The sequence below is a fragment of the Anolis sagrei genome, chromosome X (genome assembly GCF_037176765.1).
Source record: "Anolis sagrei isolate rAnoSag1 chromosome X, rAnoSag1.mat, whole genome shotgun sequence".
NCBI lineage: Eukaryota > Metazoa > Chordata > Lepidosauria > Squamata > Dactyloidae > Anolis > Anolis sagrei.
The window spans coordinates 51,724,608-51,745,520 of NC_090034.1; the positions used below are offsets into that span (position 1 = coordinate 51,724,608).

Here is a 20,913-nt window from a genome sequence, read left to right on the forward strand (position 1 = left end):
CCTGTTTTTCTCTTTTGGGTTTGTGTTACCTTAACGTGATTTGTTGGCATTGTTGGTTGGGATTCCGGTTATCTAGGATCTCTTTAGCATTCTTATTCTTTGCTGTGGGCTCAAATTCAACTTGTCATCCACGGTAATCCAAGGTCCTTTAGACATGTTGTATTGCTGAGCCATATATTCCGTATCTTATGTGTGACCATGGCTTCCCAAAAGCTTATTCTCAAACTAACTGTTCCATTACTTGAAATCTTTCTTCCCAGCCTCATGGGTTAGGGAATTTGGATGTAAAAATAGATTTAAAGCAGAAGTACATTTCTCAAGCAACTGGTATCAACATATTTTCCCCCACAGTTATATACAGAGCTCCATAGTAAGACTAAGGAATAACAACATCAGTTAATGTGGTTTCCTACAACTGTCCTGAAGATGAAGAATTTAGAAAATATTTGGCATACAAGCAGATATAGACACCTTCTCTTGACTGCTAGGACGATTCTAGGGAAAACTGTACTGGCTAATCTCTTTTCCACACACTTGTCAAATGTCCAGGAGAGGAGATTAGCTCTAATTTTGCAATTACCACCACAATCGGCTTTGCTAAGCACCTACTCAAACTCCAGGACCAAACCCTGGTCCCAGGTTGTTTGGGGGGTGGGAGGCGGGGTGGATTTCAAGAAGGGCCGAGTCAGCAACCTGGAGGAAAGGAGGGTTTCAAACTCACTCAAATGCGCAAGGAGGAAATCCGATTTGCAAGCTAGGCATGGGAACAGCAGAAAAAGAAGTCCTCCGTTGGGGAATTAAGTGGGCACTTATCTCTTAAGCAGGCTGACAGATGGTCTGGTGAAAGAAAATGACATACATACACACACATATCCCCCCCCCCCCCCAACGATAGCTAATTTGTTTAGTGCAATGCCATACTGACAAGGAAAGCAACATTTCGGAACTGATTTCCTACATAAAATCCTACTTTGCACAAGTTGAAACTTACAATGGCACATCAAACCGAACTGGGAGGCAAGTCCCCAATACTACTGCTCACAGGAATAGCTCTCCAGATGCAGTTGTGATTCTATGTAACCCTGGCAGATAGAAAATGATTCTTTGTTGTTAAGTTCTGCCAAGATGGCTACAAGAGGATTGGGAGACTTCCTCAAAGGCCCTGTTCTTTAGACAGCTGCTCATGTCTTGCAAACTCAAGAGTCGCAATTGTGATGTCCTATCCGGTTGGGTCCTATGGGGAGAAAACTTAGATAGAAATAAAGATAATAAAGAAGTGGTCTGCAAACACTTATAAAGGAATACAGTAATTGCTAATAGTCATGCAGACTAATTGCTAATAGTCATGCAGACTAATCCGATCTCTTTTTTCGATAGAGTTACAAACTGGGTAGATGCAGGGAGTGCTGTGGATGTAGCGTATCTGGATTTCAGCAAGGCCTTCCTTCGACAAGATCCGCCATGACCTTCTGGCAAGGAAACTAGTCAAATGTGGACTAGGCAAAGCTATGATTAGGTGGATCTGTAATTGGTTAAGCGAACAAACTCAAAGGGTGATTCTTCCCCATGCTTCCTCTTCATCCTGGAAAGAAGTGATGAGTGGAGTGCCAGAAGCAGGGTTCTGTCCTGGGCCCAGTCCTGTTCAACATCTTTATTAATGACTTAGATGAAGGGTCAGAAGTCATGATCATCAGGTTTGCAGATGATACCAAATTGGGAGGGATGGCTAATACTCCAGAAGGCAGGAACAGAATTTAAAATGATCTTAACAAATTTAAGAGATGGGCGAAAACTAACAAAATGAAGTTCAACAGGGACAAATGCAAGATACCCAACTAAGGTAGAAAAAAATAAAAGCAAAGAGACAAAATGGGGGGCAATGCCTGGCTTGACAGGCATTTTTCCTCAAGATCTTGAAGTCCTCCTTGACAGGAAGGTGAATATGAGCCAACAATGTCACGCAGCAGCTTAAAAAGCCAATGGAATTTTGGCCTGTATCAATAGGAGCGTAGTGTCTAGATCTTGGGAAGTCATGCTCCCCCTCTTGTCTGCCTTGGTCAGACCACACCTGGAATCAAACTGTGTTCAGATCTGGGCACCGCAATTTAAGGGAGATGTTGACAAGCTGGAATGTGTCCAGAGAAGGGTGACTAAAATGATCAAGAGTCTGGAGAATAAGCCCTATGAGGAGTAACTTAATGAGCTGGGCATGTTTAGCCTGCAGAAGAGAAGGCTGAGAGGAGACATGATGAGAGCCATTTATAAATATGTGAGGGGAAGTCATAGGGAGGAGGGAGCAAGTTTGTTTTCGGCTGCTCTGGAGACTAGGACTTGGAACAATGGTTTCAAACTGTAGGAAAGAAAGGATATTCCACCTGAACATTAGGAAGAACTTCCTAATGGTGAGAGCTATTCAGCGGTAGAACTCTCTGCCCCAGAGTGTGGTTTAGGCTCCTTCTTTGGAGGTGTTGAAACAGATGCTGGATGACCCTCTGTCGGGGATGGTTTGAATGCGATTTTCCTACTTCTTGGGAGTTTGTTGGACTGAATGGCCCATGCGGTGTCTTCCAACTCTAGGATTCTATGATACTACTACTACTACTAATTACTAGTAGTCTTTGGTGTTATTGTTTGTTCCTGTGTCATCTTCTGATGTGTCCAAAGTACAATAGCCTCAGTTAAGCTTCTAATCTGGAAGACTGACATGTGACTGACATGCACCCAGATATTCAAACCCTTTACTGTGTCATTTTCCGTCTTTTCTCAGGTCTGGCGCTGAAGAAGATGGTTCTTACAGAGGTGAGTAGTGGAGTTTCTTGTATGTTGGCGTAAGCAATGAGATTGCCTTCAGAAGACCAATCCCATTGTATTTTATCAATGGTCACATTTTTTAGTATGACATCCACCTTTTGGATATCTTTAAATATTATGGACCGTGTGATGGGTGACTTATTTGTTGTATTTAACAGCATTTGATTCATTTTGTTTTGGTGAGTCTGACCATCTGCACCAGTCCACTTTAGCAGCCCTCTTCATTGCAGCTGAACCTGAGCTGCCTTTTGCGGAGTTGGAAAGCCCACTTCTCCTTTGCCAAAGGCTGCATTGAGACATTAAGCCAAAGTGACGTGTCCGCAGGCGTCTTGTTTTAGAGATGAATCATGTTTCCTGGAGGCTTTGGGGAAGGATTGAAATTGGCCTGTTCCCTGCCCATGTCATCTCATTTCTAGTGCCATAATGCCCAATTCAGCCATTGACAACGTCTGCCAAGATATCATAGAGGGGGAGATGCACAGGGTGATTTTGGCCCACCTCTATGTGACATACTTCTGACTACACACACTGCATTCTTTATGGTAAACAAGGGCATTTAGCGTATCTGATTAGGCGACAGAGATTAGTGTTGTGTAGCATGACTGAGGATAACAGGAGTTGTAGGCCAATACAGTATGAGCCTCCAGCTAATTTGATAAAAACAGGACAAACCTAGGATTGTGTATCCAGAAGTCAGAATTATTGAAGTACTCATGCCACTCATGCCTGCAAGTTGCCAGTGAGCTTATGGTGACCCCATGAATTTCCTTAGGTTTACTTAGGCAGGGAGTACTCAGTGGTACTTTGCCATCACCTGCCTCTAAAATATAGCCTAAAAAGTATCGGATATTCTTAGCTTCCAAGACTAGACAGATTCTGGTACCTTTAGGGCAGTGATTCCCAAAGTGGGCGTTACCGCTCCCTGGTGGGCGCTCAGCGATCGGGGGGGGGGGGCGGTAGTGGCCATAGGCGCATTTGGAGGCGATGAATAACTGTAAGGGGGCGGCGGTGAAAGCATAAAAGAAAAAAGAGAAGATTTAGAAAAATTGATTTCCAGGGGGTAGGCCAAATAAGTTTGGGAACCACTGCTTTAGGGTATCTTGATTTGGGGAAAGGGGTGGGCATTTTAAAAGCTACATTATGCCCTTTGCTTCTTTGGGGGTTACATACATGCAAAAGTAGAAAAACTGAGGATTTTAAACATGCTTTTAAAAAACAGAGAACATCTCTGTAGGAATCTCTGGGTTCTACAACATACAGAGTCAAGGCCTAAGAGGTTATTCTCACCTGCCGTAGGTGTTGTCAGCTGGGCCATCATAGAATCCTAGAATTGGAAGAGACCTCGTGGGCCATCCAGTCCAACCCCATTCTGCCAAGAAGCAGGAAAATTGCATTCAAAGCACCCCCGACAGATGGCCATCCAGCCTCTGTTTAAAAACCTCCAAAGAAGGAGCATCCACCACACTCTGGGGCAGAGAAAGAGTTCCATTGCTGAACAACTCTCACCGTTAGGAAGTTCTTCCTAATGTTCAGGTGGAATCTCCTTTCTTTCCCGTAGTTTGAAGCCATTGTTCTGCACTCTAGTCTCCAGGGCAGCAGAAAACAGGCTTGCTCCCTCCTCCCTGTGATTTCCCCTCACCTCTTTATCCATGACTTTCACCATGTCTCCTCTCAGCCTTCTCTTCTGCAGGCTAAACATGCCCAGCTCCTTCAGCCACTCCTCATAAGGATTTTTCTCCAGATCCTTTTAATCACCCTCCTCTGAACACATTCCAACTTGTCAACATCTCCCTTAAATCCACGCGGCCAATAAGTTTCCGATCCCAATTCAAGATGCAGGTTATGACCTACAAAGCCCTAAACAGTTCGGGCCCTGCCTAGATAGGGATCGCATCTCCCCTAATGAACCGGCATGGGCTCTAAAATCTGCCAGGGAGGCCATCCTCTCACTTCCACCACCGTCACAAGTACGGTTGGTAGCAACAAGGGAGAGGGCCTTCTCGGTGGTGGCCCCCTGACTTTGGAACTCCCTCCCCAGGGTGATTAGGCAGGCCCCCACACTGTTCTCCTTGTGCAGGGATTTGAAGACCTGGATGTTCCAGCAAGTTTTCGAGAATGATTAGTCCCCATGCCCAATTCCCAGGTAGCCAGATAGCAGTCTGTCCAGCACTTCATCCACTTCCCTAGCCCTATGATTTGCTGTTTACACTATCCCATGCCCAGCCCTCTTATAGTTGGCCACATCCATTTGTAACCCTGGCCATTGGTTTTGTTGAACCATAATGAAATGAGTTTTTAATATTTTTATCTTTGATGTGTTGTAGTAGAATCTTTTGTATTTTGTGATGTTTTCAGGGTTTTTTTGTCTGTTAAATTTAATTAGATTGTGTTATATTGTTGAATGTGTTTATCTCAATGTAATTGTCTTTATGGTTTCTTTATGGCAATTGAATGCTTACCTTGCATGTTGAGTCCCTTTGGGGAGATAGGCAGGTATAAAAATAAAGATGATAATGATGATGATGATGATTAAATTGCAGTGCCCAGAATTGGACACAGTGTGATTCCAGGAGTGGTCTGACCAAGGCAGACAAGAGGGATAGCATGACTTCCCTGGATCTAGACACTAGATTTCTATTGATGCAGGCCAAAACCCCATTGACTTTTTTATCTGCCGCATGACATTGTTGGCTCATGTTCTCCTTCCTGTCCACGAGAACTCCAAGAACTTTTTCACACATCCTGCTGTCGAGCCAGACATCTCTCCCCATTCTGTTTCTTTGCATTTCATTTTTTTCTGCCTAAATGGAGTATCTTGCATTTGTACCTGTTGAACTTCATTTTGTTAGTTTTGGCCCATCCTCACTTCTCTGTCTGCTATTCAGGGCCACTTGCTGCCATTCACTTCCAAACTCTCTCCTTCTTAGGCCCCGTCACTCACTGGTCAGCCAAGCGCCGGGCAGGGAAAGAAGATTGGTCACCGAGGAGTTGATGCATCCGGGGAAACGACATACAAGAAGGTACGATCCACTGGAGGCCTACCACATGCATCCTAGAGCCCTGCCTATCCTGGCTGATCAAAGAAGCCAGAGGGGGTTTGGCAGAGTGGGTTAAGGTGGTGGTTAATGCCTCCTTACAGGAGGGCAAGATTCCAGCCAGCCTAAAACAGGCTGTTATAAAACCGCTGTTGAAAAAACCATCACTGGATCCCACTCAATTAGTCAACTATCAGCCAGTTTCCACTCTCCCCTATTTGGGCAAAGTCATGGAACGCGTGGTGGCCTCGCAACCCCAGGGGTTCTTGGTAGACACTGATTATCTAGATCAGTCACAATCTGGCTTTAGGCCGGGACATGGCACTGAAACAGCCTTGGTCGCGGGGAGCTGAACAGGGGGAGTGTGTCCCTGTTGGTTCTGCTGGACCTCTCAGCAGCCTTTGATACCGTCGACCACGGTATCCTTCTGGGACGCCTTTCAGGGATGGGACTTGAAGGTACTGCTCTGCAGTAGCTCCAGTCTTTCCTGGAAGGTCGGTCTCAGAAGGTGTTACTGGATGACACCTGTTCAATTCCACAACCGTTGTCTTGTGGAGTCCCTCAGGGTTCAGTACTGTCCCCGATGTAATTTAACATCTACATGAAGCCGCTGGGGGAGATCATCCGGAGTTTTGGAGTAAGGTGTTATCTGTATGCAGATGACGTCCAAATCTGTCACTCCTTCCCACCTGTTACTAAGGAAGCTGTCCAGACCTTGAACTGGTGCTTGGCTGCTGTGTCAGACTGGATGAGGGCTAGAAAATTGAAATTGAATCCAGACAAGACAGAGGTCCTCCTGGTCAGTCGAAAGACCGAACATGGCATAGGGTTACAGCCTGTGTTGGATGGGATCACACTCCCCCTGAAGACTCAGGTTTGCAGCTTGGGAGTGATCCTGGATTCATTGCTGAGCCTGGAACCCCAGGTTTCGGCGGTGGCCAGGGAAGCTTTTGAACAGTTAAAACTCATGCACCAGCTGCGCCCGTACCTTGGGAAGTCTGATCTGGCCACGGTGGTCCACGCTCTGGTTACATCCCGAATAGATTACTGCAACGCACTCTACGTGGGGCTGCCTTTGAAGACGGCTTGGAAACTTCAGTTAGTTCAACAGACGGCAGCCAGATTACTAACTGGGGCAGCATACAGGGAGCATACCACCCCCCTATTATGCCAGCTCCACTGTCTGCCGGTCCATCTCCAAGCCCAATTCAAAGTGCTGGTTTTGACCTATAAAGCTCTATATGGTTCTGGCCCAGCTTACTTGTGTGAACGCATCTGCCCCTATGTCCCACTTCGTAATTTAAGATCATCCGGGGAGGCCCTGCTCTCGCTCCCGTCAACAGCGCAAATTCGTCTTGCGGTGACGAGGAGCAGGGCCTTCTCGGCTGTGACCCCTCGCTTATGGAACACACTCCCAAAGGAGGTAAGATCTACTCCCTCACTCCTGAGTTTTAGAAAAAAAAATCTTGGTTCTGGGACCAGGTCTTCGGACAATAGATCTATGCAGCTTTTAGTGGGACAAGGACTGGAACGGCGACTTGACTGTTGAGATTGTTTTACGGTTTTAATAATTGTTTTGATATTTGGTGATGTACTGTGTTAATATAATTTATGTCTAATGTGTGGTTTTACTGTTGTAGTTGTATGGCATTGAAGTTTGCCATTATCTATGTGTAAACCACTTTGAGTCCCCCTAGGGGTGAGAAAAGCGATAAATAAATAACGTTAAGTGAGTTCATAGCTGACCACTTGAGAGGAACTATGGGCAAGCGGCCTATCCTTCTAGGCTTGATACGGTGTGTTTGGAAGAACAAGTGTCACCGATGCCTTTTCTTGCCTCCACCCAAATTATTTTCCACCCCAAGGGTGGATGTTGGATTGCAGTTACCATTAGCCTTAGCCAGAATGGTGATGAGCAATGGCGGTTTCAATCTAGGAATATCTTGGGGGAAGGCAGGAGGAGGGGGCCTTTTTCTGTAAGGAACTCCCCTTGACCTCATCCTCATTTGGCTCCCACAGACCACATCTACCACACTCAAAGGGGCTATCCAGCTTGGGATTGGTTACACCGTGGGAAACCTCAGCTCCAAGCCTGAGCGGGACGTCTTGATGCAGGACTTCTATGTGGTGGAGAGCATTTTCTTTCCCAGGTGAGCTCATCCAGGGTGCGTGGGAGTCGGGGTAGAGTTTGTCTTCCTTTCAAGGCGTATCTCGCCATGGCTTCATCGTAAGGAATCTTTGTGTTTTGGTTTGAGTGTTAAAATGTTGCGCAGAAGAGCTCTATTCTTTGCTATATTACAAAGAGGGTTTGGGCACTTCGTAAAATAAGTGTTTCTGTTTCTCCTTCTCAAATGCAGTGAAGGGAGCAACCTCACTCCGGCGCACCATTACCCAGATTTCAGGTTCAAAACCTATGCACCCGTGGCATTCCGCTATTTCCGAGAACTTTTCGGCATTCGTCCAGATGATTATTTGGTAATTATTTGTTTTCTCTTTCCAGATCTCCATTTAGTATGCCAAGCAATCAATGTCTGAAGCCCTCCTGCCATTTGTCTTTCTTAGTGGACTTTGCTTATGCTTTAAAATATCATTTCACTCCATAGCTAGTTCATAGTCCCTAAAAGTAACTTTGTAAAACTCGGCTTGCGGCTTGTCATTGGAGTCTCTGTATTAAACTTGGTAGCATACCCAAAATTATAACAAACTGTGGTGTATAAAATGACCTCCAGGTGTATACAAAACATGACTGAATTACATCTCCAAAGTATCTCGTGATGCACACACAGGCAAAGACAGGTATTCCAAAATATGAAAAACTCTTCTGTTCCCAAGATAAGGGAGACCCAGATGAAGGCAATAATCATAATAGTCTGTTTCAGCGTAAGGCATGAACAGAGGGAAATCTAGCACCACTCTTGAGACAGTACTTTTCAGCCTAAGCGAACTACCATATACTTGGATGAGGTAGCACTCCCCCTGAAGAACTAGGTTCACAGCTTGGGGTCCTGGATTCATCACTGAGCCTGGGACAGGGGAGTATTTGCACAATTAAAACTTGTGTGCCAGCTGCGCCTGTACCTTGATAAGCCAGACTTGGCCACGGTCGTCCATGCTCTTGTTAAATCTTGAATAAACTACTGCAATGCGCTCTGTACGTGGCTGCCTTTGAAGACTGAAAGCTTCAAGTAGTCCAATGGGTGGAAACCAGATTCCTTCCTGGAGTGGCATACAGGGAGCATACAGTCCCCCTGTTGTGTCAGCTTCATTGACTGCCATTTTTTTCTAGCCAATTCAAAGTGCTGGCTTTGGGTTAGAGTTAGGCTTTGGCCTATAAACCAGTAGTTCCCAACCATGGACCACCAGTGGTACATAAGAACAAAAATATGGTCCACGGCCTCACCATTACTACACCGTTGCCTAGAAACCACGCAACAACAAGAGTGACTGGTTTCGCAAAACCCTCTTCTAGTACCGAGGCAACAGGGATGTTGGGAGGGGAAAGGCTGACTACCCACCAAAGATTATTACTACCACATCAGCTCTAGATTATTAAATATGGGTTTCTTTGGGCAAGCAGATGGCGACTGCTGGATGGGATATGTTCTTTATCAGAAACTAGAGCTGATGTGGTCTATCCAATGCAGTTTTCTGAATCAGCACCCCAAATAACCAAACCAAATCTAAAGTTGATTAAAAACTGATTTGAAACCCTTTTGGTACTAAAATTGGAGAGTGGTTCCTGGTCAAAGGGGTCCCTGGTCAAAAAAAAAAAGGTTGGGAACTACTGCCTTAAATTGTTCTGTTCCAACTTACCTGCCCAAACATATCTCCCTTTATGATCCAACTAGAACTTTAAGATCTGCTGGGGAGACCCTGCTTTTGGTCCCACCCCCTTCACAAATGTGACTGGTAGGGATGAGAGACAGGGCCTTCTCAGTGTTGGGCCCTCGGCTGTGGAACCCCCTCCCCAGTGACATTAGACTGGCCCCATCTCTCTTGGTCTTCAGGAAAAAGCTAAAGACCTGGTTTTGTACATAAACATTCGAGGAGCAGGGTAATACGGAATTCAACCTCAACCTAGCAGTCTGAACAATGACTATGGGAAAACCAAGAAGTATGGAAATCACGACTCGGCATTTTATATGTTTTTAATCTGTTTTATTGTATTTATGTTTTAACTGTTCGATAATTTAATATATGTTTATTGTTATTGATGTTATGTGCACAATATGGCATTGAATTTTTGCCGTAGTTTGTAAGCCACCTTGAGTCCCTGTCAGGGTGAGAAGAGTGGTGTATAAATAAAATAAATAAAAAAACAAATACTTCCTTAGGCTACAGCTTCCAAAAGTTTTCCCTGCTGGCTTTCTGAGAATCCAGAAGCTCAGGATCTTCCCCTGATTCTAAGTCTTCCCTGCCAGTTTTAGTTTCCTTCCTGCTCTCAAAGACTCTCTTCCTCTTCTTTTCCTTTCTCCCAACTAGTATTCATTATGTAACGAACCTTTGATTGAGCTTTCTAACCCTGGAGCCAGTGGGTCCCTCTTCTACGTTACCAGCGATGACGAGTTCATCATCAAAACCGTGATGCACAAAGAGGCAGAGTTCCTCCAGAAGCTGCTACCAGGCTACTACATGGTGCGTGCCAGATTGGGTTGGGATGGAGTGGATGGTGGTAATAAGGACCGTGTCAGAAATGTTAAAAATTAACTAGGTATTTTGATTTCAAATGTGTGAGTTAAGCACTGAAAGAGTTAGTAGGTCAAAGCCTGTTAGAATCAGTGAGCCAAAGCTAGTGTTCTCCTAAGGAGAGTGAGGTAAACCTCTGTGTGAGAGAAGCCTCATGTGAGAAAGCTCCAGTGTGAAGGTTGCGGCCTGTAAAGCTAGTATGTATTTGTTTATTCGTGTTATGGAAGCCTAGTTCTTGTAAATAGTGCAACCATATTATTTTGCTACAAAGAAAAGCCTCCTATGGAAGAGATAACATTGGTCCGTGTGTTTTTGTTCTTTTTATTACTTTGGGCTATTGGAGCTGGGTCATGCTGCTGCTGATAAGTTTGCTATGCATTTATGAAGAGGGTCTTTTGTTAATAAGCCCACTCACCCAATAGACCGTTTATAAGCCAAGATGGGAAGGGATGAACCCTGTAAACTATTCTCGGTCATATTCTGGTTGGAGCTTTCCCTGTACCAAGTGAACTTTGCAAACAGGATGAAATCTCAGGATTACATGGAATAAGTGGTTTGGAACATTCAAGTTCATATCACCTGCTGAGTTTTCTGCACAATGCCCTGAAGTCAGAAAAATCAGAATGAAATTTCCATAGTACAGCCCTTGTAGTTGCAGAACTGGTATGAGCTTATAAAATACAGACTCTTTAGGAGTTTTCTAATTCCTCAAACCATTCTGCAGCAAGCTTCCACTGGAAATTGACCTTTGAAGGCCTACTGGTGAATGACCTCTGCAGAGAGCTTGATAAGGGGAATGTGTCCTTGTTGGTTCTCTTGGAAATCTCAGCAGGTTCAACAATGGTATCCTTCTGGGTCAGCTCTCTGGAATGGGTCTTGGAGGCACTGCTTTGCAGTGGCTCCGTTCCTTTCTGGAGGATCGATTGCACCCAGTTGGTGATTCTGGGGGACACCTGCTTGGACCCTTGGCCTTTGACCTGTTAAAGTTAGTGGGCCAAAGCGAGCGTTGTCCTGAGGAGTGTGAGGTAAACCTCTGTGTGAGAGAAGCCTCATGTGAGAAAGCTCCAGTGTGAAGGCTGCTGCTTGTAAAGCTACTATGTATTTGTTTATTCGTATTATGGAAGCCTAGGATTCATTCTGTCCCCCATGCTTTTTAATATCTTCATGAAAGTGTTGGGTGAGGTCATCTGGAGTTTTGGAATTCAGTGCCATCTCTATGCAAATGACACTCAACTCTGTTACTCCTTTCCACTAAAATCCAAGGAAGCCCCCTGAATCCTGGACCGGTGCTTGGCAGCTGTGATGGATGGGTGAGGACCAACAAGATGAGGCTTAATCCAAACAAGACAGAGGTCCTCCTGATCAGTTGGGAGGCCGATCAGGGTAATAGGGTAGAAACCTGTGCTCAAAGGGGTTAGACTCCCCCTGAGGATACAGGTCTGCAGTCTGGGGTCCCCCTGGACTCAGCACTGAAGCTTGAAACTCAGGTGTCAGTGATGGCCAGGAGGGCCTTCTTTGCACAGTTAAAACTGGTGTGCAAGCTTGACCATACCTTGAGAGGCCTGACTTGGCCACAGTAGTCCATGCCTTAGTTGCATCAAGATTAATATTGCAATGCACTCTATGTGGGGCTGCATTTGAAGAAGGCTCAGGAACTTCAATTGGTACAAAGATTGACAGCCAGACTACTATCTGGAGCTAGCTATAGGGAGTACACGATGGTCCTACTAAAGCAGCTCTATTGGCTGCCAATAGGTTTTTGGTCCCAATTAAAAGTTCAGATTATGACCTACAAAAGCCCTAAACAGCGTGGATCCTGCCTATCTTTGTGACTGTATCTCCCCTTTTGAAGTGGCGCAGGCTCTAAGATCTGCCGAGGAGGCCGTCCTCTCGGTTACCCCACTGTCGCAAGTGCGGTTGGTGGGCATGAGGGAGAGGCCTTTTTGGTGGTGGTCTCCTGGCTCTGGAACGCTTTCCCCAAGGAGATTAGACAGTCCCATGTTGTCCTGCGTAGTAGTTACACATCCTGCACTTTATCCCATGCCCTCTCTCCATTACTGCAGCTGGCACTTATTTTATTCCTAATGTTTATAGCTTGGCCAAGTTTACAGCAATTTACCACCACAGTTAGAGGACCGCGGTTTGATTGAGTCAGAGTTGATGTTTTATATGTGCATGTGTTTTATTTTTAGGTACTTTAGGCACCCAAGTCCCTTCAGGGAGATGGGGGCAGGATATAAGAATAAAGTTATTATTACTGTTATTACTAATGATTAGATTGGAATTCTTGCTAAGCATTTCCTAGGACTAGATCCTCCATCACAACTCTGTGGTAGGTCATTAGTTGAGTTGGTTTTTCTGCATATCTGCACAAAGTCTGAAGACATACTCCCCAAAGATACTGGGATCATACGGTAGAGATGAGAAGCAAAAGGAAGGATGAGAAGCCAGGGCATTTCAGTGGCCCTGCTAGGAAGGAGTTCCACCTCTTCTTCCCCTTTTCCCTGCTGTTTATTTTGCCATTTCCCCCTTCCTGTTGTTCGTAGAACTTGAACCAGAACCCCCGGACGCTGCTGCCCAAGTTCTACGGCCTCTACTGCGTTCAGTCTGGGGGAAAGAACATCCGGGTGGTGGTGATGAACAACATCCTGCCCCGGGTGGTGAAGATGCACCTGAAGTACGACCTCAAGGGCTCCACTTACAAGCGCCGGGCGTCCAAGAAGGAGAAGGAGAAGTCCAGCCCCACCTACAAGGACCTGGACTTCATGCAGGACAATGCGGAAGGCATCATGCTGGATGCAGACACTTTCAGCGCCGTGGTGAAGACGCTGCAGAGGGACTGCTTGGTAGGTCAGCTGCAGACTATATATTCCACCCATCTCTCTAGAACAGTGGTTCCCAACCTTTTAAGAGACCATGGACCACTGAGATAAAAATTGGACCATCAAGATCAATCAACCCCTCTCCCCTCCACCCAAACAAAAATTAATGTAAAAAGTTTTTTAAATAACTAGAATGTCTTCATCATCATATTAACATCCACACACACACACACACACATATATATATAATTTAGTGATATGAAGACAAAACACCATAATGAGACGTAATGAAAAAAATTAATGTGATTTTTGAGTTTGCATTTCTCAATGCCATGTGCATGTTGTGGCATTGAGTAATAGTAGACTGGATCTTGATAGTAGCAGACTCCCAGACTGGCTTTTGAAGCCTGAGTATTAGGCTCCTGTTCTTGGGCTTCAAGATCCAGCCTGGGAGAATAGGCTCCTGAGAGGTTTTCCTTCCACTGGCTCAGCCAAAGGGAGAAAGCGTGCCACATTCTTCCTTCCTTCACCTTTCTTCCTCACGAGGAGCCAGTGATGGAGTTTGAATGGCAGGCTTGGACCACCTCCTTCTCCTTGCAATCCAAGGTGAGCTCCTGACCTTCATCCCAGCTCCCCGCCCACCTAACAGATCGAAAAGAGTAATGTGAGTAGATGAATAGGACGCGCATCACGCAGGGAGGTTTTTTAAGCATGGCATTTCAAGGGAAGGTTTACAAACAAAGAAAGCTTTTTGGCAAGGAGATGGAGCGACAGCACCTCCCTGTGCTGGAACCGAGAACAGCCTCCAAAAGATGCCGAATGATGAGGAAAAGCCTATACATACCTCTATCTGTTGTCTGTCTTGTCATGTTATAATCAGCATTGAATGTTTGCCATATATGTGTTCTCTTGATCCGTCCTGAATCCTCTTCAGGGTAAGAAGGGCGGAATAAAACTACTGTAAATAAATATTTTGTTTCTTTTTGCCTTCTTTGTCCTTCACTTGTGCAGGTGCTTGAGAGCTTCAAGATTATGGACTACAGCCTGCTGCTTGGGGTCCACAACATTGACCAGCAGGAGCGGGAGCGACAAGTGGATGGGGCTCAAAGTACCTCAGATGAGAAGCGCCCTGTGGGCCAGAAGGCCCTATACTCCACCGCCATGGAGTCAATCCAGGGAGGAGCCGCCCGTGGAGAGTCTATTGACACAGATGACACGTAAGTAGTATGCAATGACATCTCTGAACATAAAACGTGTGCCCGCTTTGGTGGAATCGCTCAGCTGAAGATGGTTATATCCAGAGAGGGATCTAGACTGGAACGTTGGAAGTACCAGAGTTTGAAAAAGGCCTACCTACTATTGTTGGGAATCCAGAAATGGAAATGTTGTTTTCACAAGATCATCAGTCCATCTTGTACAATACACTGACCCAACTATAACTAGATCAGATTCCAACTATGAGGAAGAAGATTCCACATAAATGCTAGGAATATATTCTCAACTATAACAGTTATTCCACACTGATGGACTCTACTTCTTTGGAGGTCTTCAAACATCAGCTGGGTGGACATCTTTCAGGAGTGTTTTATCGCATTGTAGCATCTCTTGCCAATGATAGAACGTTCACGTTTTATTGTAAAGTTTGAGTGACAAAGAAATGTTGGCAAGCCACATCTGTTCTCTTTCCTCTTCAGGATGGGTGGCATCCCGGCTGTGAACGGCAAAGGGGAACGCCTGCTCCTTCACGTTGGCATCATCGATATCCTCCAGTCTTACAGGTGAGTGCCTAGAGGCCACAAAGCAGCTCCACTCGTGATATCACCTGTGAATGGCAATTGGATGAACCTATGCAAAATTGGACCCACAAATGTGGAAGGCCAACCATATCATCTTTAGAGTTGGAAGGGGATGCAGTGTGAATCTTTCTGCCAATTTCACACATTTCTAATCTCACTTTCTTTCTCTTTTGGCACAATCCAGGTTCATCAAGAAATTGGAACATACGTGGAAGGCTCTAGTTCATGATGGGGTGAGTTTTGACTACATTTCTGACTCAGCTTCAAAATATTTGTTTTCCCTTTTACTTGAGTATAAGCCAGGTTTTTCAGACCTTTTTTAAGGCTGAAAAAACTCCCCTCGGCTTATACTCAAGTCAAGGTTATTTATTATTTTACTCTGCCATTATTATTATTTTATTACATTTATTATTTTACTCTATTATTATTTATTATATTTATTTATTATTTACAATATTTATATTCCACCCTTCTCACCATGCAGGGGACTCAGGGTAGATTACAATGTACATATACATGGCAAACATTCAGTGCCATAGACACACAACATATATAGACAGACACACAGCTTTTTGATAAGGGTATTCTGGCCACCAGGGGAGCTGTCGCTTCACCGTCCATTTGTGACACTGATGAAATACTTCCTCATTCTTTGCATGCTTGCTGGAGATTTTTATGATGTCGTAAATTAGTTAAATTAGCCTCCCACATATGCGGTACCTAAATTTCCTACTTGACAGATGCAACTGTCTTTCGGGCTGCAAAGGTCGACAGCAAGCTACACAAATTGATTGGAGGAAGCTCACTCCGACCCAAGCTGGCTTTGAACTCATGACCTTTTGGTCAGTAGTGATCTTAATGCAGCTGACTTCCAGCCAGCTGCGCCACAGTCCCGGTGCATGTATTATTTTACTCTATTATTGTTACTATTACATTTATTAGTTTACTTTTTTAATTATTACATTTATTTTTTATTCTATTATTGTTATTACTACATTTATCTTACTCTATTATTGTTATAATTACATTTATTATTTTACTCTATTATTCCTGTTACTATTACATTTCTATTATTTTATTCTATTATTATTACATTTATTATTTTGCTCTCTTATTATGGAAAGGATACAGAAGCACATTTACGTTGAAGAAGGTTATAATAATGATTTAATCCGAGTTCGACAGTTTTATCTTAAATTACACTTTTATGTGAATATTCAAAAACATTTAACCTATTGATGCCTCAATTAATGTAGTTTTATTGGTATCTTATTTTTATTTTGAAATTTACCAGTAGCTGCTGCATTTCCCACCCTTAGCTTATGGTCGAGTGAATGCGTTTTCCCAGTTTTTTGTGGCAAAATTAGGTGCCTTGGCTTATTTTCGGGTCAGTTTATACTCGGGTATCTATGGTATTTATTTATTTACAGTATTTATGTTCCACTCTTCTCACCCCAAAGGGTACTCAGGGCAAATCACAGAATACAAATACGGCAATCATTCAGTGCCGTTATACACTAAAAAGACAGACAACTGTACATAGATAGAAGTATATACAGGCTTTTCCCATCTTCGGCAACTTGGAGGGTGCTCAGTTCTGGCCATAGAGGGGTACTGTCGCCCCATCTTCCTTGCCGAAGAGCTTTGTTCATAAAACGTCCTCCTTTGATCAAATCGCCAGCATTTTTCTGGCATTTCCTTATGGGTGCCTTAAATACCTCCTCACTTTAAAGTGGTACCTATGTATAATCTACTTGCATTTGTTTTCGAACTGCTAGGTAGGCAGAAGCTGGGCTAAAGGCCAGGAGTTTTGAACTGTCAATCTTTTGATTGGCAAGATTTATTGTAGCTAGTTGTTAACCTGCTGTTCTAAAGCTCAGAAAAGTATATGGTTATGTGTATCATTTCATAAATCCCACTACTCTAATTCCTGGCCTTGCTCCTGAAGGTTCACATTCGAGTTGGCTCTTCATGTATGTCCAAGTTGTCTATTGATTTAGAGCAGGGGTCCTCAAACTTTTTAAACAGGGGGCCAGTTCACTGTCCCTCAGACCGGAGGGCCGGACTATAGTTAAAGTAATACATGCAATAACAATAGGGAAAAATAATAAATGTAATAATAATATTAATAAATGTAATAACAACAATAGAGTAAAATAATAAATGTAATAACAATAATAGAGAATAAGAATAATAATAATAATAATAATAAATAGAATAAAATAATAAATGTAATAATAACAACAAAACCAATAATAATCCAATAATCACCATAGTTTATTTTAACTACAGTATATGTTTTGGGGGAATGCTGTGTGTATATGAATGAGAAAAGTGGGAAAGATTGACTTGGGAAGGAGGTGGGAAAGAAAGCATGGGAAGGGGTGTTTGTAAAAGTGGGAAAATGAGGTGGAAAGGGGATAGCTGGAAAAGTAGGACGAATTGGAGTGGGAAGGAGCAAAGATTGAGGTGGACCGGTCTGGACTGCGGGCTGTAGTTTGAGGACCCCTGATTTAGAGTGTTCCTATGAATTTGAGAGATTTTTCTTAGACAAGGAATACTCTGAGATGGTTTGCCATTTCCTTCCTGTGGAACGGAGCATAGAGAACCTGCTATCCCATCCAAATTGTCACCAGGCCTGACCCCTGCTTATAAGTTTCCAAGCTCAGAAGGGATCTGGAGCATCTCTCTCTCCCTTGGCTAATGAGAGTTGCCATCGAAAAGCATCCCAAGGGCTCCCTCTTGGCGATATACATCCTAATTCTAGCACAGTCATAGTCATAGCAGGCAGCGGCAGAATCCAAAAAGGCAGCGAGTCACAGATTTATTTATAACTCAGCAAAGTGCAGTTATCTGATGCCTCCGCCGACCCATAGCTTTGCACGGCTTTGTCTCCGGGCAGCTGATAAAGCCTCTCCCACCAACCTCATTATCATCATCATCATCATTATAACACCCTTCTCTTTTCCCTGTTTCTGCAGGACACGGTTTCGGTCCACCGGCCCAGCTTCTACGCAGAGAGGTTCTTTAAGTTCATGACCAACACAGTCTTCAGGAAGAGCTCCTGTAAGTGCAAGACTTCTTTTCTCTTTCTGTTTCAGCCGTGCATTTAGGAGGGAGGCTTCTCCATTCTGGGGTTGTGATGCTCAAAGATTCCCATCATTCACAGCTGGCTGGGAATTGGTGGGTGTTGCTTTTCCGTGGGGCTGGTTGTCCTGTGGCCAGAGATATATGCAAGCACAAGTTTTCAGGAAATATAATCATAGACTTTAGAAGGGATTCTATTAATGAATGCTTTTCCTTCTGTGTCCACCTTGCTATGCACGGAAATAGAAGCAATCACCAGATTTATCTTTTTGTGACACCATTTTTGCCAAGGAAGTTTTTATAGGTATGGCAGTAGATCATTCTGATATGATTACCATATATACTCTAGTGTAAGCCGACCTAAATGTAAATGTGCTATATATCTTTCCAATAACAATAAAGAGACTAAAATAATGTATGTAATAAAATATTAATAATAGAGTAAAACAATGGAAATGTTATAATAACAGTAATAATAGAGTAAAATAATAAATGTAATAATAATAAGAAAAGAGTAAAATAATAAATGTAATAGTAATAATAAATAGAGTGAAATAATAAATGTAATAACAATAACTGTTAACTGCCTTTTATACCGTGTGTTGATAGCATTGAATTTTTGCTGTTCTTGTTGTTAACCGCTGTGAGTCGCCTAAGGGCTGAGAACAGCGGTATACAAATAAAGTAAATAATAAATAAATAAATAAATGTAATAATAAATAGATTAAAATAATAAATGTAATAGTAATAATAAACAGAGTAAAATGATAAGTGTAATAATAAGTAGAGTAAAATAATAACTGTAATAATAACAATAGTAATAGAGTAAAATGATAAATGTAATAATATAAATGAAATAAAATAATGTAAATATAACAACAATAATAAATAGAATAAATAAATGTAATAATAACAATAATAAATAGAGTAAAATAATAAATGTAATCTTGATAAAAATAATAAATGTAAACCTTGAAGGTGCTGGGAGTGGTGACGACCGACAGGGAGCTCTGTCTTGGACTGGTCCATGAAGTCACGAAGAGTCGGAAACGACTGAACAAATGAACAACAATAAATGTAATAAAAATAATAGAGTAAAATAATGTAAATGTAATAATAATACATAGAATAATATAATAAATGTAATAATAGAGTAAAATGAGAAATGTAATAACAAATAGAGTAAAATAATAAATGTAATAAAATAATAGAGTAAAATAATGTAAATGTAATAATAATATATAGAATAATATAATAAATGTAATAATAGAGTAAAATAATAATTGTAATAAAATAATAGAGTAAAATAATGTAAATGTAATAATAATAATACATAGAATAATATAATAAATGTAATAATAGAGTAAAATGAGAAATGTAATAATAATAAATAGAGTAAAATAATAAATGTAATAATAATAAATAGAGTAAAGTAATACATGTAATACAAATAATACTAATAAAAAGAGTAAAATAATAAATATCGAGTATAAGCCAAGGGGGCCTTTTTCAACCTAAAAAAGGGCTGAAATACTCATCTTATACTCAAGTATATGCGGTATTTGCACTCTGGTTATTTTCAAACTTCCATTGGCTAATGAGACAGTGTGGCCAATGGAATTTGAATATAACCACAGTGGAGATAATTTTTGACTCACCCTTTGTAGATTGATTAATCATAGGAGACTTAGGGCGGTGATGGTCCCTTCTCGCTATGGAAACTGCCTGGCTACTGAGATGGCTAGAACGTACAATACATTGATATGTGGTCCAGAACCAGCCCATAGGCAAGAGGAATGTGGTTCCATCCTCTGAATACACAAACCTGTTATTTGGCCCTATTTTTCTTTTCCAGCCCTGAAAGCCTCTCCCTCCAAGAAAGGGAGGAGCGCCTTGCTAGCTGTAAAGCCATCCGGCCCAATGGCTGCCTTTTCAGCAAGCCAAATCCCCTCCGAGAAAGAAGAAACGCAGTATGACCTCCGGGGTGCCAGGAGTTACCCCACTTTAGATGACGAAGGTAAGGCCCTTCCCTTAGTTGACCCCTATTCCTTGGTGTGGCCTTTTCCAAATGGATGCGTTGGGCCTTAACTCCAATCATTCACATTGGTTGGGGATGATGGGAGACATAGACCAATTGCTTTAGAGGATACTGAGTCGAGCCAAGGAGCTCCCAAGGGCAGCCAAATTGAAGGCCTTGCCCTCTCAAATAGGAATTGCACCCTAAATTTACAGCATTCCAGAGAGTCCTTGAAAGCCATTCACTCTTCTCTTGGATGTTTACTTGGTTCCATTTTCCTTCACCTTTTACTTTGGGTGGCTAGTTTGAAGCTCTTTCAATGCTGCAAATGGTGGAGGGAGGGGTGGGAATGGGAGACGTCAAAATAATCCTCATATGTTAGGCACCGCCCTTGTTTTCCGTCAACTTTTCACTATGCTTTTGCAGGCGTGAAAGTTAACGATGATAAGAAAGAAGGTAAGAATGTGGATCCTTCTCTCTGTGAGTCAGTAGAAAGTAGTCCCAGGTGTCCCTTTACCGCTCAGGGGACCAGAGATGGCGGCAGCATTGTGAGGATCACTTTAAGATTGCCTTCAATTCAAACCTACACCAAGGCATTGATTCCACTTTATCTTCCTGATTGGGCTCTCAAAAGCTGTCTACAGTTCCCCGAACGGGAA

At 42.9% G+C, this 20,913-nt stretch overlaps 1 protein-coding gene across 1 annotated transcript in view; it reads left to right on the forward strand.

Annotated features, from left to right (window-relative positions):
* The window catches only part of PIP5K1C (phosphatidylinositol-4-phosphate 5-kinase type 1 gamma), a 51,072-nt gene that overhangs the window by 9,753 nt on the left and 20,406 nt on the right, over positions 1-20,913 (forward strand). The window contains 11 exon segments of the mRNA XM_060785115.2: positions 2,768-2,799; positions 5,739-5,831; positions 7,866-7,996; positions 8,204-8,321; positions 10,329-10,481; positions 13,079-13,378; positions 14,366-14,571; positions 15,049-15,132; positions 15,335-15,383; positions 18,132-18,216; positions 20,093-20,254. Coding sequence (XP_060641098.2) covers positions 2,768-2,799; positions 5,739-5,831; positions 7,866-7,996; positions 8,204-8,321; positions 10,329-10,481; positions 13,079-13,378; positions 14,366-14,571; positions 15,049-15,132; positions 15,335-15,383; positions 18,132-18,216; positions 20,093-20,254 — 1,413 coding nt within the window.